Here is an 18,232-nt window from a genome sequence, read left to right as displayed (position 1 = left end):
GTATTACTGACGTGATGAGTCTCCTAGGTAAGCTTTACCTATAAAAGCTTTGCCTATACAGTCCAGTCAGGTCCATAAGTATTTGGACAGCAACAGTATGTTATGGACTCTGTATACCACCACGATGGATTTAAAAATGAAGTGTACACTTTCAGGTTTTAAACATTACATTTTATTAGATTAACCGTTTAGGAATTACAGCCATTTTGTTTTTGTCTGAAATGTAATTCGACATCTGACTGATAAGATGTTTGGCGGCCATTTGTTGCTTGTTTCTTAAAGTCATGTTCACACTCCCGACCAGACTGGCACAAGATATATATATATTTTTTGCTCATATGTGACTCAGATCAGATTTTTCTTCATGCCAGTACCAGTGAACAGCAGAAATCACATACAATCTGATTGATCTCAATGAGTAGGGGTCATTTCTACAGTATATGTGCTCCTTAATCAGATACAGAACACACTCAATCATCTGTACTGCTTTATCCTGTCGAGCCTCTTTGAGACTTGCATAAACCCTGAATAGGGTGTCAATCCATCGCAGGGCACATATACATACATTGGACACACTCATTTACACACTACAGGCAATTTGGTAACGCCAATTAGCCTAATCTTTACGAGGAAACCGGAGTACCCGGAAGAAACCCACAAAGAACGGGGAGAACATTCAAACTCCATGCACACAGACCCTGAGGCGAGAATCGGACATGGACCCTGTAGGTGCAAGGCGACAGTGCTAACCACTAAGACACCGTGCCTAACAGATACAGAGCTAATTAATTTTTCTTTTTTAAACAATCTAACAGTCAAATGAGAATTCATGTAATTCATGCGCTCACTCCTTTTTTTGAAATAATATGCTAAAATAATATACTATAAAATAATATAATAGAAACTGATTAAAAGGTAACAGCAGTGAAAAGCTAAGTGGGTGTTACGGGTCCTGCTGTAACTGCACGTACACACACGTGTCACATTCCGCTCCGGTACTCGAACAAATGGCATTACACCTCATTAACATCTGAAGTGATGTTGATGTAAAACAAAATTAGAGGCAACATTTCAAGGTGCAGGAGCAACTACTCCTTGTTTGAAGAGATCTCAAAAGTAATGCAGCTATAAGAGAACCTGACTGCAGTGCCAAAGGAAAGATAAAAGTTTAAAAGGCCAAACTGAAGCAGACCAAACGTTCGGCCATCAATATGCCCTTTTTAACAGTAAGCTTGAACATGTCACGTGACACATTGTTTCTTTGTGTATGTGGATCAGATTAGGAGTGTGGGCCTGTTCTGATTAATATCAGATATTGAAAACTTAAAATGAACAGTCAAAAAAATATATATATATTTGGCTAGTAAACAGCATAGGCTACATTTGGATGCAAGGTAAATGCAGCCTTAGTTATTTTATGAGAGATTAAAGAGATAAAAGATCTGGCATTGATTCATAATTTGCATTTGACAGATGTTCATGGAAACGCTCTATATGCAGTGTGAAGGAGGCCACCTACCAGAGAGCTATCAGAAATGTTAGAAGTGTGTGAATCGACAATATGGTACAGCATTAAAGAAGAAGAAAAGTAGTGGAAGGCTTGAAAGTCCACAGAAGACAACTAAACCAAATTCTTTCCCTGGCGAGGAAATATTGTAGTAGAAATACTAATGTAAACGGACATGACTCTTTGTACAGATGAAACTTGAATGACAGGAATAAAAGAGTATGCAGAAAGAAAGTAAGGGCTCATTAGCCAAACAACACTACGTCTTTCAGAGATGGTAGAACTGGGTCACTGGTGTCTATGAATGATGATGTGATTGCTAATAAAAGTAGCAGGAAGTATTCTTAAGCATAAAGGAGTACACTTTCTGCTCCGATTCAGTCAAATGCTGCAAAACTAACAGGACAGCGCTTCATAGTGCAGATGGATAATAATGCAAAACACATTGTGAACACAACAAAAGAGCTTCTTATGCAAATGAAATGTTATTAAATGGCTAAGAGTCAGTCACCTGACCTCAACCCACTGCTTTTCTCTTGCTAAAGACAAAACTGAAGGTGGCTGCAATAAAGACTTGGCAAAGCAGCTCGAGGGAGGAAATTCAGCATTTGGTGATGTGTTCATGGGTTCCAGACATCAGGCAGCCATTGACTACAAAGGCTTTGCTTCCAAGTATTAGAAATAATCATAATATTTATGATGGTGTGTTGAAATATTTTGTGGCTGTGAAAATGAAACAAACGGCTGTAATCCCTCCTCCCACAAAATTAAAGATTAAAGTCTTCAACACTTAAACACTTTAACCATAACTTGAATGTTTTTTTTTTTTTTCAAATAAACTGTGCTAGTGTACAGAGAGGAAAAAAAAAAACAGAAATTGTGTCTCTGGCCAAAATACTTATGCAACTTGACTGTCTGTCATCAGCTAATGGGTTTTACCTAAACCGTTAGACACAGTTAATGCACAGTTTGTCTTGCTTTTACTTTTCTGCCTAAAATAAAAGCAAGACAACGAGTGCGTCTGTCTTCCTCTACCTCAAAATCAGAGTCATTGAAGCTGTAGACGATATTCCAGCCGAGCTGGAGAAACTTCTTCCGCTCCAGCAGGATGCTGTGGAAGAAACAGAGGGCGAAGAGCAACTTGCGGTAGACAACTGGCCGCGTGCAGCGTGAAAACTGGGATTCCGTCACCAGCTGGTACAACCGTTTCATATTCGACTTCACTCCCTGCAATAAGACACATGGAAGGGTTGGGTATTGTGCTTGTTTATCTACAGTGCCTGTGCGTGTGTGTGTGTGTCTGTGTGCGCGCATCACCCTTGGCATTACAGGAATCAATGAGCCTTTTAAGAATGGTCCTCCTGAATTCTGATCAATAAGTGCACAGAGGAGTTTTTTTTTCTTTAAAAGATCAAAGATGACAAAAAAACCTCACAAATCCAATATTTCAATAAGGACAGTCTATTTCACAATATGGTAGGACTCAGCTCACTGAGACTTTGTTGTTATGTTTTGGGTTTTAAAATGTTATTAAAAATATCAAATGGAACTTCTAAATCTAATAACTGTACATAATATATTATCAACTTTGAGCATTCTGGGAAATGGCTGTAGATAAGAAATAATATATAGACAGCATTATATAGCATAATTTATTTTCCATCAGTCTAACATAGCCTTGATTGTGGCGGTGATCGTGCAAATCCGTTGTTATGTTCGGAAGGATACTTGTCACTTCCATTATGTAGATTTTGAGTTATATCTCTGGAGCTGTCCAGATTATGTCTCGTCACTTCTGTTCAAATCGTTTCTTAGTCATGGCTTTCTTGCTAGCTGTCAGGAGTGCAGGTGGTACCTATATATTTGCATCTGCTTAGTGTAACAGTATTTTAAGACGTACACTGTATGTGTAACCCTTTTGAATAGACGATGTGCTGAAAGCCTTTCATTCTTCCCAACACTCTTCTTCGACCCCTGTGGGATCCACAGCAGATATTGCGGCGTGTTAGCCATGCAACAGCATTCCTGTGTGTGTGTGTATATATTGTGTACCTTGGGTGGCTCAGTAGTCATTTTGATGCCAGCCTGAAGTATTGCGATGGGGAAGTCTGGGTGAGGGGAGGAACTGAGCCACAGCCTGAAGTCTGGGTGAGGATCCTCAACTTGTAGCTGCTCCACCAGCTTATCCAGCTGAGGCATCCATGACAAGGACAGGTGGCAATTAGCCAAGAACACCCAGTGACCTATCTCACACACACACACATACAGAGAAAGTAAGGCTGATCAAAAATAGTTCATGTTGAATAATTCACCCACACGCTGCCAGAAGGATTCCTGCGTTATTAAAGCATTCCATTTCAGAAGGAATGAAAACCCAGGAAATTGTTTACTGACCTGATGAAAAAAAAAGCTGAAACATTTGTATTAATTAAACTTGTAACCAAATACATCTAGACCAAAACTAACTACTTAAATTCAATTAGTTGTCGTATTTGTCAAAATTAGTTGTCAAAATGACACACAAGCAACAACACGATTGTGAGTTTGTGCGGTGTGAGCAACCTTCTGTTTAATCAACATCATTTGTGACCATGTTCCCTTCTGCGAGGGCTACCAGTGGGAATAAATCAACAGTTTTATTGAACCTTAATGCACAACAATGTCACTGGGACACAGGGGTGGTTGGTGACGGTGCAATTTGTGTTTGTTGGATTTATAAGCACAGTGTACATAACAGTATGACACGAGACAGTGAGGCAATGAATAAACAATATTTGTGTTTAACAGCGTTACTAATCTAATGAGTATCACTACTCTACAAACACCTCTGCTACAATGATATCCCGTCTGTGGATTATGATAACAATCTTGTCAGAATCAAATATTATTTGTCACAACCCATACAGTTAGTTAGTTCCGACCGAGGAATCTGATTGGATGAGAGGCATTCTACAGTTAAGAGAAGTGACGATAGACGGTAACGGCACTGGGAAATGTATCTACATTTATCACTCAGAGTCACAGGTACTCTAATAACAGCGTTAAACATAATTAGGTTGTTTTGAAAAATATGTTTATTAAAACATGGAATAAAAACAGATTTAATCAAAAACAAAAGCAGACAAAATAAACGCTCCATATATATATATTTATATATATATTTTTTGCCATTTTAAAGACCCAAAGAGAAACAAACAAACCGGCAGTACAAAGGCAACGAACCCACACAGAAAGGAAAGAGGTAGACGGATTTAACAATAAAGGAAACAGAAAAAGTACAAGACAATAAGACTGTAAGTGGACAGCATGCTCTCTGCTCTGGACATCAAAGGAAGATAATGACTGGGTATATAAAAGTAAGAAGTCCTATCTTTTATGGAATTGAGCTTCAGAGCCCCTCAGGTTAAATTAATTTTTTTCTAGATAGAGGAAAGACATAAGGTCTTCCAGCCAAGCGAGGTGAAGTAGGACTCTTCCAATGTACCAGGATTTGTTCGTGAGCGACCGGAGAGGCAAAAGCTAGAGCATCTGCTTTTACTTGGGACACTCACAATGCTTCATTGACTATTCCAAAAAAATTGGCAGCAATGGGCAAGACTGTAAATTTACATTCAAGACCTTGGAAATTGTATAAAAGAAATGGGACAGATAAATAGAAAGCTTACGGCAGAACATATGAGTATGTTTGGCGAGTGAAAGCTGACATTTGTGGCAGACGTCATTAGTGCAAAAATCGACTTAATATACATTTTGAATAATATATAATCCGTAATATATAATCCGTAAACCACCTTTAATTGAATCAATAAAGGTAAGGTGGCACATTTATTTACAGTATACTCACACTTATACTCTCAAGCACACCTTCCCAAAACGTATCAGAGATATTTACCCCAAGTTCGTCTTCCCAGTTCTTTTTATAGTGATTACACTATATCATAAAAACTAGAAATGTCTGGGAACATTCGGATGTAACATTACTTTATCGAGTAAAGAAACTTCTGGTAACTGCGGGGAAGGAAAGAAAGTGTGCTACTGCAAATTTACAGTCCTATCTAAAAATAAATCAGAAAAAGAAACTATAATCTTTGTTTTCCTCAGAAAGTGTATGCAGAATCAAGGGCTGAAATAAAAAGTTGTTACAGATAGGGCTATGAGAATAGACAAGGGTTCTAATTTATAACATGATCTAAATTGTTTCCAGATTTTAAGATATGCCAAGACTATAAAATTGGAAGAATATCTGGTCGGGCAAGAACTCAGAGAAGCCAGGCCAGGAAATACAGGGAAGGATGGCACGAATTAAACTCTTTTAAGCATCCATCTTTCAACTCCATTTTTTTTACTGCTTTGCTGCATCTTGGCGCCCTACCTGCCTAAATAAAAGAGTGAATGAGTTTGTCTAATGTGTACATCTATGCAGTACTGACGAGAGAGCAACATTCAAGACCAGTAACAGAAGCACTTTCAGCAAGAAAACACATCTGATAGCATCATGTCATCTTAAACAACACTATGTCTACTTAATAATTATCTTTTTGTTGTTCAGAATTCCCTTCATGTTGTTTTATTTACACCTAAGGCAAGCTACAAAGCTATCTGGTTAACAAGGCTGAATCCCACATTCCTCTCTAACTCCTAATCAAGGGCACTACTTGGTCTGTGAAACAAATATTACAAATCTATTACTAATTACTACTTTAAAATTTAAATTTGATTACATTACTGATTATTAGATGTAAAAATCAATCAGTTTACTAATTACGTTACTTTCAAGTTACTTTGAAAACATCTGTCACAGTGTGCGCCTGTGATGGGCGTGCGATAATTAATGTTAACGGATCCCAGGGTTTCTCTAAGTTATAAATCCTTAGCTTTTTTTCCTCGTGTCTGTGTGTCTTTGGTGACGCCCATGCAAAAAGAGTGAACCCGTTACAAAATCAAAAAGCTCTCCGACAACTGGTTAAAGCAGATGCTAGTTAACTGATGCTGCTGCACAAAACATAATTTTAAAATGCATTTTGATTAATTTTTAAACACTACATTTGTAACGCTAGTAACGTAATGTTATTGATATTGGTAACTGTAATCAAAATACATTACTGCGTTATCAGGGAAAGTAATTAGATTAGAGTACCGCGTTACATAGTAGCGTGTTATACCCAACTGACGCTCTAGCTTTCCATTTAACATGATTTGTGATTTAATCCAAAGAACAATGAAGGTAACGGAGCTGATATACTGTACTAAATTGCAATAAATAAAAATATAACGATAAACTTAAGAGATTTACAGGACTGTACACCACCTCTATGATTTATTTTCCCCAGCTTTTGCCTACATACAGTAGAACCAGTGAGAATTTCAAAATACTTTCATCTCTGTTAACTACAATAACTGTTATTCACCAGCTCTACTAGTCGAGAAAGGATACAGTGTTGTGTTTGGGGAGCAAAATAACTGGTAATATAAACACAAATCATAAAACTGTTTATAATAAGGGGTGTTTGTGGAACTGTCTATACAAGTATAAAAGCAACATCACACTTGAGGGCATGCTGTTGTGCAGAATATTGACATGGCTGTAATATCTTTAACCGCATCACAGCCGTGCTGATATTCAGTACAACAGCACCCCCTCTCGTGTGATATTGATTAATGTGTGTGTGTGTGTGTGTGTGTGTGTGTGTGTGTGTGTGTGTGTGTGAGACTTGGCTGCATTTCTTCTAAGCACATGCTTTACTCATGTGAGCAAGCAAGAAAATATCCGAAGGACGGAAAGAGTTGAGTTGCATTTTTTTCTCTATGCTATAATAGAAGCGAAGTGGGTGTAAGATGGACAACTTAAAATTCTTTTGTTTGCGCATTGGCCATGGAAAGTGCAGACGCTGTTTTTTCTTTAAAACAAAAAGTTAACTTTCAAAAACTTTTTTTTTCTGGTCCATTTACTCAGGATAAACACCCTTAATTAACCAACATAACTAATACGCTGGGTCGGCATAACAGCGAGACAGAAATAACAGAACTTGCAGGAAAAAAGACAGAAGGAGATAAGACAGCATGTGAAGGTTTACCATTCTTAACTCCCTCTTTAATCATGCGTGTGGCGATTGGAGCCTGTCCCTGTCCCAGAGAGAGGGCGTGGAAGTGATGTCCCTTGCCTGATGCCTCTGCCAGCTGCACCAGGGCAGCAGTGGGATCCACACCAGGGGACAACACGAAGATGAGTGGTGTCTTAGCGGTGGAATCCTCTACCACCTAACACACAAACACCAAAGAACAGGAAACACAGAAATCATTTTACAGTTCTCTTCCGAAATGGCTTGTCACTGATTTCATTGCAATTGCAAATTTCTTTCCCTGGTAGCAGAGGGCTGTAAAAAATGACAGACTACTCCTTTAAAGTGATAGTTTACCTCCTGTGTTCGTGCTGCGTGTCATATGTGATAGCACATTTCGCCAGGAAAAGTCTCACACAAATAGCAGTTTAAACTGCATAGTCACTTGTTATGCAATGTAACGAGCTAAAAGCTACAACACAAATCATTTCAGGTAGTGTGTCAAGACTGGTTGAGTCATCTTTAGTCAACTTTAGTCAGGTTTAGAGACAAACCTTCCTTTACATAGTTTGAACACATATTCAGTGAGACTGAATAGAGAGATTACACTGAGTTTCACAGCATGTAAATTTGTGTATAACATTGATCTGGCAGGTTAAGATGAAAATTATGGACGTAATGTTATACGAAAACATATTGACATGTCTGCCTTCTTTAATGTGTGCGTGTGTCTGCAACTCACAGCCTTCATGTCCAGTACTGGTGGTTCTACAAAGCGTGAGCCCAGGTTGTTGATGATGAAGGAGGTCACGCAGAATGAGACGCGGTCCTGTCTTAGGGAACGCACTATCAACATCCTCTGCAACTCATTACACCTACTCTCAAACTCCCCTAAAGCGAGTGAGCGATAAGGGCACAAAAAGACAGGGGAAGGAAGGAGCGAGGGAGATATGAGAGTGATGGTTTGCAAATTGAGTTTGCAAACATTGAGTGCCAGAGAGTGTAAGAATTGTAGAAATAAAGACAAGAAGAGAGAAGGTGAAAGGGTTGAAAAAAGAAAAGAATATAAAAGATAAAACAGAAAATCAATTAAACAAGAGATAAATGACAGGCAAATATTAACTTTTCTAGAAATATTTTTTAATTGATTAACTCTAGATCGTGCTTTTTAAACAAAATTACAATTCATAATTATATAAAAGAGTTAAATAAACAGAATGTTCACACAGCTGCATGTTCACCCATAGATTGCGTTAATATGACACAGAGGTCTCAGTAATATAATTAGATTTGAGAAATAATCAAAAGAAATGACAGACTAGCGCTGTGAGTAAAGCATGACATTAATGTGTACGAATAGAAAAAGACTGCGTGGGATGAAAAGATAAAGGAGCAAATACATATTCATCATGTAATAGTTTCCCAGGAAAGAAACGTGAGTCACCAGGTAGACGTGTGTTTTCTGGCTCTGAGCTGGTGTACCACAGGTTCCAGTCTCGTGGGTACTGCTCGAACGAAGCCATAATCCCATGGAAATTAGTTATCTTGTCCAGCTCAGTAATGTTGTCCCAGTTAGAGTCAGCCAGCCAACTTGAACATGGGTTCTCCATCTGACCTTCCCTATCCAGGACCTGAAACAAACAGCACACACCCACAAAAATGACAAGGGTTCGACAACAGACCTTCAACAACATTTATTACAAACAAGGGAAAATTTTAAGCTGATTGAAAACCTAAAAAAAAAAAACATGCTGTTTTAAACGCTAAGTAGATTATGTAGGCAGTGTCTGCAGGTGATGAGAAATAATGTTACCTCATAAGAGCTAAACATTTTTCTTTACAAGCTCTGACATACTCAACATGCAGAGTAGCTACTCTTTAAGTGATTCTACCGGTTCGCAGCAAGATTAACATCCCTTGGACAAAAAAAATTAAAAAAGATGAAAATTGCATGGTATTGACCTGGGAATTTTTTTGCTACTCATCAAGACAAAGTTGTTAAACAAAAATCCAGACACTTTTCCAAATTAATTTTGAAAAACTTGATTGATTGTTGTTGTTGAAAATAATTCAATTCATAAATATTCACACACTTAACACTCTAGCTTTAACACATCTAAATTACCTCTGAGGTAACTATTTGCTCCACTAGCACACACACTTAATGAACCTGCCTTGTAATGAAGGGTAGAGGGAATTAAGCCCTTATTTAACAACATAAACAAAAACTCATAATATGACTTGGCTAGAGTTTATCCAGCAATTTAGAGAAGTAGTTCCTTTGGCTCAAACCTAAAATAGCACAACGTAGCGGCATCAAGAGGTGGGAATGTGTTTCTGTGGTAAATACTAAAAAATCTTAGGAAATCTTAAAGTTTGTATAAAAATTGTATAGAACTGACTAGAAAAAAAAATAATGAATGAAAACATGTTGCAATTTGCAGGAGCAGTGGAACTTGGAGGATTCATAGTAGAACATGACAAGGCAAGACATTCAGCAAACATCATCACACTAAAGTAATAGTGGGTTAAGAGGATCGGTTATGCTGTACATGTTGGTGTTAAAAAAATAATAATAATTTTTTGGAATTTCCAAGTCTTGGAATCTCCTGGTCATTTCTTGGAATTTTCACCTCATAGTCTTGATGATACCTTTTCTATATGGTTTTGGAAATATGCAAAAAAACAAAAACAAAACAAAACACAGGCTTGTATGTAATGCCCAAGAAAATGATTTACCTAAATTATGTAGAGTACACTGATCAGCCACAACATTACTGTACCACCACTGCCAGGTGAACTGAATAACTCTGATTATCAATGATATACCAGTAAACTGGTGATGGACTCATAAAGAGACCAAAGATAGCCCGTCTGGTTTCAGGTTTCATAATTTGAGCCAGATGAATCCTGTCATTGTCATCTTGCCCGTGCCATCAGGGAGAAAAGTACATTTATGGAAAAACCTGGTCATTCAGTATATATTTTGTTCGTCAGCTGACATCATTTCTTTGGGCACATAACGTTGCTGAACCTCGACCTGTCCAGCAGAAGCAACCCCTGATCATAACACTGCCACACAGGCTTGTTGGCACTAGGCAAAATCTGTTCTTTATGCTCTCTAGCAAACTGAAGTCTTTTCTCCAATTCTTTTCACGATTTGATTTCACCAAACGCTTAAATGATCTCCTATTATACTCATTCAATTTTTTTTCCAACCGCATTTCTTCCTCAAAGGGTTTAATAATGTGTTGAACAGTTCTTAACCCAGTGTTAGGAGTTATACACAATATATGAATAATTGCATTCTTTGCTCGATGCAGGATAATAATTTGACTCTTTTGAAACAGAGGAACATCTTTGCTACAACAACAGAATACGTCCTCTGGCACGGCTATTCAAGAAATGAAAAGTTAGGTCGAGTTAGGGTTAAATAAATAACAAGTTGTAAGCTGAACCATATTAATCACTGCAATAATTGTCCAATGGAATGATGTTTAGTTAAACCCAGGTGGTGAACTTTTTTTCATCATACTGTAATTTCACGCTGTAATAATGAAATGCTACACAATACAATTATGATATATGACGCACAGTAAGTAATGTATCCGCCTTTTTTCTTTACATCAGTCTAATTAGGTTAATGAGAATAGAAGTCGGGTGCTCACCAGCCCTCCTCTGAGGAAGAAACTGTACTCTTCCATGTTGAGCTTGCCAGCCACCTCCAGGATCTTTGCACACATGTGAAAGCTGAACAGGAGCTTGTGACACTCGAACAAGCCCCGACAAGTGTACCTGCAAAAATAAACCACTGATGACTCTCCAAGTAACATCATGTTCGAGCTCAAAGGCTTTGGAGAACAAATTAAAGGACTGCCAATCACTCTTTCATTCATGCATTTACACATGTAGATAATTATGCTGTGACTTAATTTAAAATATTTTGATGCCCGCTCCACGCATAGCATGATGCAATCTAAACCGAGCGAAAGAGAAATGTAAATGAACAACATTCTGTTGCATCATAGAATGCTTTGGCAAGACATCAAATCAAATAGCAAATTATTTCCTTAACCATTACCATTTTTTTTTTATGAAAAGGGATAGATAATGACTCAAACGTTACATTACTGGCTGTAACTAGCTGAAGGTGACGAAGTTTTAACCTAACTAGTTGTATTTTATTTTTACTATGTATATATGGTATTTTACATAAAATGTGCTTAGGGAAAAATCTGCCAAAAGACACTAGAAATGTTTACATGTACAATTCTTATTAATTATAAGTACATAACTGTTTTCCCCTAGCACATTCACTATATATTAACTTGCTCAACAAAAACACTGATCAGCCATAGCATCAACACCACCATCAGGAGAACTGAACAACATTGATCGCCAACTATATACAAGCAAACTGGTGACAGGATCATGGGCACCGAAGGCTTACCCATGCCTGTAGGTACTGCCTTATGAAAAATAAAATAGTAATATATTGTAATTGCAATATATATAATAATATATAGTAATATATATATATATTGCAATGAAGACAATAATTATTATATTTATACTTATAATTGTTCTATTAAAAGAGTATTGAAACCTTATGCATGTTTTAAGAATTATACACACACTTTTACTTTGTCAGTGTGCTCTGATTAATGCCTATAAAGCCCATTTTGTTCGAACTACCTTAACATATAAGCATATTGTAAAAAACATATAAAGAAATAGATATATATTATGAAGTATATTGTTAATATACTGTTTAATATAAAATTACGTACATTAAGATAAACATTTGAATATATTTGAATATATTTCTCAATATATGAAAAGCATTTCCTTATGTGTTTTTCAATATATTGTAATATATTAATACATTATATTATTCGGTATATTGTGAATATATTTTTAAATCTGAATATATTTTTTTCTGTAAATTATCATTTAGTATCAGTTAGTGTAGCAACGAGGAATATTAACATTATAAAATCTGTTTAATTAACTAGTAGATCAGAACACTAAATCATTTAATATAATGACAGTTAATATATAGAGAAATATATTTTCTTTGCTTGAGGGCTAAAGGCCAGCCTGTCCAGTCTGATCCCATAGAAAAGTCAATCACTAAAAAGTCTCCAGAACTCCTAGTACACAACAGCCACTGTGCGTCTGCCCCAGAAGGCTTAAAGCCCAAGGCCACCGCTCCAGCCTCCAAACTACCCAGATCCCAATCTAATTGAGCACCTCTGGGCTGTAGCGGACAAATCACCCCAATGAACCAATGAGGCCTCACCCCACACCCTGCAGCACTTAAAGAATTCACTACAAACAGTCTGGGGTCAGACACCACTGCACACACACCCAGAGGTGTGTTGTGGAGTCACACACTGCCAGATCTTCCCTGGTGGCACAAGGGGAACCAAAACCCATGTGATTTTATTGTTAATGTTTCTGTTATGGCTGATATTCCCATGTGCTCCTCACATACAGTATGAAATCATAAAAGGGCATAAATAAATAATAAAAAAGACAATTATTTGCTGTGCACCAGAAACTTTCTAGTACTCACCAGATAATTATTTAATATTTACACATTCCCCTTTCTGGTGAGCATGCCATAATTGTGTTATTTTTATGTTGCTCATGTTCCTTTGGTAAAGTTCTATAGTTTATGGAGGAACATAAAGATAAAATGGCAGAGACTGAGGATGAGCAATTGATGAAGTACACATTCAGCACTGTGATATATTAACTCTGGTACATTTCTGCAGTGTTGACCCTGACTTCCCCGAAATTACATGCACCACTTCAGATCACATCGCTATATCATCATATTTCAACTATGCTCATCTGCTGTGCTCATTATAAACAACAAAATTGTGTAAAATCAGTGATCTCACTTATTTTATAGAAGCCTCCGGCTGAAATGATTCATGCATGCAAGGAATTTTGAGATTTAATACAGATCTGATGTACGGAAACATGAAGGTTATGTAGGTGAGTTTATCAGGTTAACAGTACTAATGTGTGTGTGGCAGCAATGTGTGACCTGTAGACTGCGTAGGTGTGGTAGTCGTTGAGCTTGGCGATCCTCTCCTCCAGCTTGTGGCTGCGGTAGCTCTTTTCGATGCTCAGGTTGAACAGGTCGATGTAGGCATCCAGAGAGAACTGGTACATGGGATCTATACGACCCATATCATTCAGCACAAAGAACAAGATGGAGGCGCGCTGGGCACACGGGCGATAAGCCTGCGATTCAATCACATTTCTTAGTTTGACATAACCGGTAATCAGGGCCTCATTTTAAAGCTTTATCTTTATCCCTAAGCTGTCAACAATTAATCCAATGTGGCAAACCTTTCAGCATCATCCTCCTCTTATCGTCTTTCTTTTCCTGACTCTATCATTCTTTCTCTCTCTCTCTCTTACCTCTCTGGCAGTATCGATTTTGATCTCCGTCTGTTCGCTGGTCTGCAGTTGTTCTGACACCTCTGTGGCTGTCACTTTGGAGGTCTGCAGAGTGTTCACAAGCTGCACATCATCCAGCAGAGAGCCAGTTGCTTCATTCAACAAGCTATACACACACACACACACACAAACAGGCACATAAGAATAAGGCTGCAGAAGGCTAAAATTGACTGATGCATTTAGCAAATGTGTTAATTTAGCTTTTTCTCTAAATGTCATTTGAATAAAAGGTGTTAATGCAGTGCTATGAAATATGCAAGGTTGTTTTAATCGAGACATTTTATGTGTGTGTGTGCGTGTGATTGTCTGTGGTTTTGTGTGTAGCCCACTGTAGAATCTCATCCTCTAGCTCCTGTAGTTTCCTCTTCCCTGCGGCAATGTTGATCACCAAAGAGTCTTTCTGTTCCTCCAGTTCAGGACGCTCCTTACGCACCACTATACCCAATAGCTGAGCCTCCAGACCCTAAGAACACACACACACACACACACACACACACATACACACACACATACAAAAGCAAGGACACAATAACCTCTATAAAAAAAATACCTTTCACTGCAAAAATGGGCGATTACTGACTTGCTGAAATCAGATTTTTTTTCAGGGATCCTAAAAAATGTGGCTTCAAAATGCCACATCCATTTTTAAAGACGCACTTATGAGTCAAACTGGCACACACAGCCACACATACACAAAACACACACCTGTTCCTTTACAGCGAAGTTAACAATGGTGGTTTTGCTGGAAATCTCAGGGGTGTAGTGAGGATTGGACAATTTAGTGGTGATGTAGAAACGAAACTCTGGGTTGTACTCAACCTCTTTATCTCCCAGCTTTATCAAGAGCCTCCCACCTGCGTACACAAAAAAATAAAAAATACACTCAACTACACACATCAGGGGTAGCTACACATTGTGATTCCAAGCCCGAGCACCATGCAGCTGGCAGACACTCGAAGAATTTGAGAATTCCAGTTAAATCCTGCATAATCGCTATTGCTAGTTAGACAGATAATGCTTCTCACATTAACATTTAAGCTAGATGTGTTTTTAGTTTACTCCATAATGCCACATTATTATAAACAGCTTATCATAATCAGCAGTTTTAGTTTTCTCGAGTTAATTCAATTGAATTTTTAATCCGTGCTTCATTTTTAGTCTGGCCACAAGACGCATGTTCAAAGAGGTCATTCTGCTCCTTGATTTATGTTCGACATTGAAAAGCGTTAACTTAAAGATATTTCCATAATCACTCCTCTTCTATACCACTTTATCCTGTATTCAGGGTCGCGGGGGCCTGGAGCCTATCCCAGGAGACTAAGGGAATGAGGGGGGGTTACATTCTGAACAGGGTGCCAATCCATTTTAGGGCACACATACACACTTATTCGCACACTACAGGCAATTCGGGAACGCCAATTAGCCTAACCTGCATGTCTTTGGACTGTGAGAGGAAACCCGGAGTACCCGGAGGAAACCCACCAAGCACGGGGAGAAAATGCAAACTCTATGCACACAGAGACAGGAATCGAGCGTGGACCCTGGAGGTGCCAGACGACAGTGCTAACTGGCACTACACCACTGTGCCACCTATTCCCATACTGATGGATACAATTCTTCAACATTACACTGGATCTAAATTTCATGTGTTGTACAGAAAAACAAAAGTGAGTTGCCAATCAGCTTTCATATTTTTACCTTTTTTCATTCAGTTTTCATTCTATATTTGTAAATTACAAGGGGCGTTCAAGTCAAACTGGGACTTTTAATACTGCAGAACAACAAAACACAGGTATAAGAGTAAAAACTAACATTATTTCTCTATATATAATTACCTGCTACACTAACGCACTTATTCCAGTCTTTGTATACCATCAAAAAAGTATTCTCAGTACACAGAAGTCATGATGGGAGTGCCAGGAACTGCCTAAAACATGTGGAAATGGCTTGGAGCGAGGTCAGGACTCTACGGGCGATGTGGCGATAACTCCCAGCCGAGTTACAGTAATGTTCAAATGGTGTTTGTGCATGATTGTGTGTACAGTTTCCACAGACATGCCACTCTTCCGCAAGTTGGCAATAAGTTGTCCATTGATTTTCAAGCAACAAGCGTTACACTGAATATTTTCATAGGAATGACTGCAGTGAGCTCCAAGCCACCTTGGCTTTTACAAACATACAGCTTTCTTTAAGATGTTTGGTCCATTTAAATGTTTCGACTGTGGTGAAGACGCTCATCACCGTACTGTGCTGGATGTCTTGTGTAAACGTCAATCTGTTTCTGCTAAAGATAACGATAACTCCGAGTTTGTCTTGAACGCCCCTTGTAAAATATTTCCATCCAGTTTTTGCCTTTGTTTAATATAACGTCCCATATTTCGACAGGTCCTATCACCTGACTATGCTTGTGTGTGTGGATGGGTGTGTTTGCAAATGTTCATATGCGTGACTAACCAACATGAGTAAAGGATTTGTTAAGTATGGGTGCCAGCGAAGGATCCAGATCCTCCTGTACATTCTGCAGAAGAACCGGGGAGCCAAACTGAACTGCGTTCTCCAAAACACGCAAGAAATCTGGCATCTGCAGGTCTATCACCTTTAAGCCCTTAGAGAGAGAGAGAGAAAGAGAGAGAGAGAGAGAGAGAGAATTCAAAAGACAAGACAAACACTAGATGAAAATGAGTCCAAAGGTGATGGGCTAAAGAGGGAAAAAAATGATAAAAGCATAGACGGAAAAATCAGAATAGATAGTAAAGAAAATGTGCGTGTGAGGGAGCAGAGAAAGAGAGAGAGAGAGAGAGAGCGAGAGCGATAATAAGAAGGGACAAGAAAGAAAAGCTTCAGGACTGTCAGTGTAAGACATTTCGTGATTGTTCCTAAATGTCAGCATTTAGCTGTAGTGTGTGAATGGCACTGGCCACCCCAGCAAGACATGAAAGCATGAAAGGACCTGCAGAGAGGAGGAAAAGGTCAGAGAAACAGCACGAAAAGAGGAGAGAGAGACCAACAGAGAGGAAAAGAGATAGCGGGAAATGGAGGGGCAGGGAGGGAAAAAAAAAGGGGGCAAGGGAAGAGCAGAGACCTGTACAACAAATGAGGCTAAGCTGAGAGACAAGAGACAGAGAAAAGCACAGTGACCAGATGGTCAGGACAAAGACGCAAGCCTAGGTGTGTAAAAATGTGTATAATGGTGTCTTTTGTGTGCGTTCCGTGTGTTTTTGTGTGTGTGTGTGATACTGTGTATCGTTTCTGCCCTCTAAATACTCCATCAACATCTCCCATGTTGCGCACTCTTTAAAGAAAAAACAAAAAAAACGCCTGAGCACTGAGAGAAAAGAGGGCTCCATCTCACCTCAATAAAGAAATGAACAAGCGCAGCCTCCAAAGCACAAAAGAGAAAGAAAGGGATGGTGTATTAATAGAAGCGTCTGTGTGGAGGGCTAGAGTTAGTTAGGGAAAAGGAACAGAAAGCAGGTGAGAAGAATGAGTGACAGAAATGATAAGGTTTTCAATGTGCCACATATTATTTTTTATGGTGTTTATTTGTTCTACACTAATTAAGGGAAGAAAGGCGCTGGAGTCTGTGGGCTGTACACAAAGTCACGACTCAGACTGAAATGGGTAGGCTGACTGACACGATGCCCTGTTGACAATCTCCTTGCAGAATGTGGGTTAGGCTTTTGCAATATCCAGGGAGCTATAATCTTGTCTAATACCTTCCGTTTTTTTTTTGTCTCCGTTCCGTTTCTATACAAACCCTCCCTTTATCTGTGTGAGTGTTGGATAATGTCGTCGTTATACCAAGTAGAGTGTGCAAAATTGATGTAGGAAAGGAATGGCCATTGTGCAATTGTATGTGTGATTATTCACTCTTTTCAACTCCATGTTCTTAATCCACTTCAGCGCTTGTCCTTGAGGGTCTACCATTAATGGCCATCTGGGAAAAGACGCATAGAAAAAGAGACAGACAGACGTTAACCATTACTGTGAATGCCTGAGACATTATCCCCAAATAATTCATAATAATCCATAATCTTCAACTACGAAAAAAAAATGCCCCGTCTGGTGACCTTCTGGTTCTGTGAAAGGAAATTTGCACTGGTCTATAAATGGACGTCCACAGCGCAAGAGCTTACTATTATCTTTAGCTAATTACCCTGCTATCACTATTCATTAGTCATCATTATTC

General features: G+C 38.5%; 1 protein-coding gene across 1 annotated transcript in view; it reads right to left on the bottom strand.

Moving 5' to 3' along the window:
- Positions 1-18,232, bottom strand: part of dnah2 (dynein, axonemal, heavy chain 2) — a 153,301-nt gene that overhangs the window by 13,490 nt on the left and 121,579 nt on the right. The window contains exons 68-79 of the mRNA XM_053485050.1: positions 17,914-17,980; positions 16,498-16,648; positions 14,749-14,897; positions 14,373-14,506; positions 14,005-14,149; positions 13,625-13,824; positions 11,235-11,361; positions 9,011-9,197; positions 8,309-8,457; positions 7,582-7,765; positions 3,560-3,750; positions 2,543-2,734 (exon numbers count right to left, since the gene is read on the bottom strand). Of these exons, the coding sequence (XP_053341025.1) occupies positions 2,543-2,734; positions 3,560-3,750; positions 7,582-7,765; positions 8,309-8,457; positions 9,011-9,197; positions 11,235-11,361; positions 13,625-13,824; positions 14,005-14,149; positions 14,373-14,506; positions 14,749-14,897; positions 16,498-16,648; positions 17,914-17,980 (1,876 nt within the window). The remainder of the gene's footprint in view (positions 1-2,542; positions 2,735-3,559; positions 3,751-7,581; positions 7,766-8,308; positions 8,458-9,010; positions 9,198-11,234; positions 11,362-13,624; positions 13,825-14,004; positions 14,150-14,372; positions 14,507-14,748; positions 14,898-16,497; positions 16,649-17,913; positions 17,981-18,232) is intronic.

Source organism: Clarias gariepinus, chromosome 1 (assembly GCF_024256425.1).
Source record: "Clarias gariepinus isolate MV-2021 ecotype Netherlands chromosome 1, CGAR_prim_01v2, whole genome shotgun sequence".
Lineage (NCBI taxonomy): Eukaryota > Metazoa > Chordata > Actinopteri > Siluriformes > Clariidae > Clarias > Clarias gariepinus.
The sequence above is the reverse complement of the archived record's forward strand: the minus strand, read 5'-3'. Positions and strand labels throughout refer to the sequence as shown.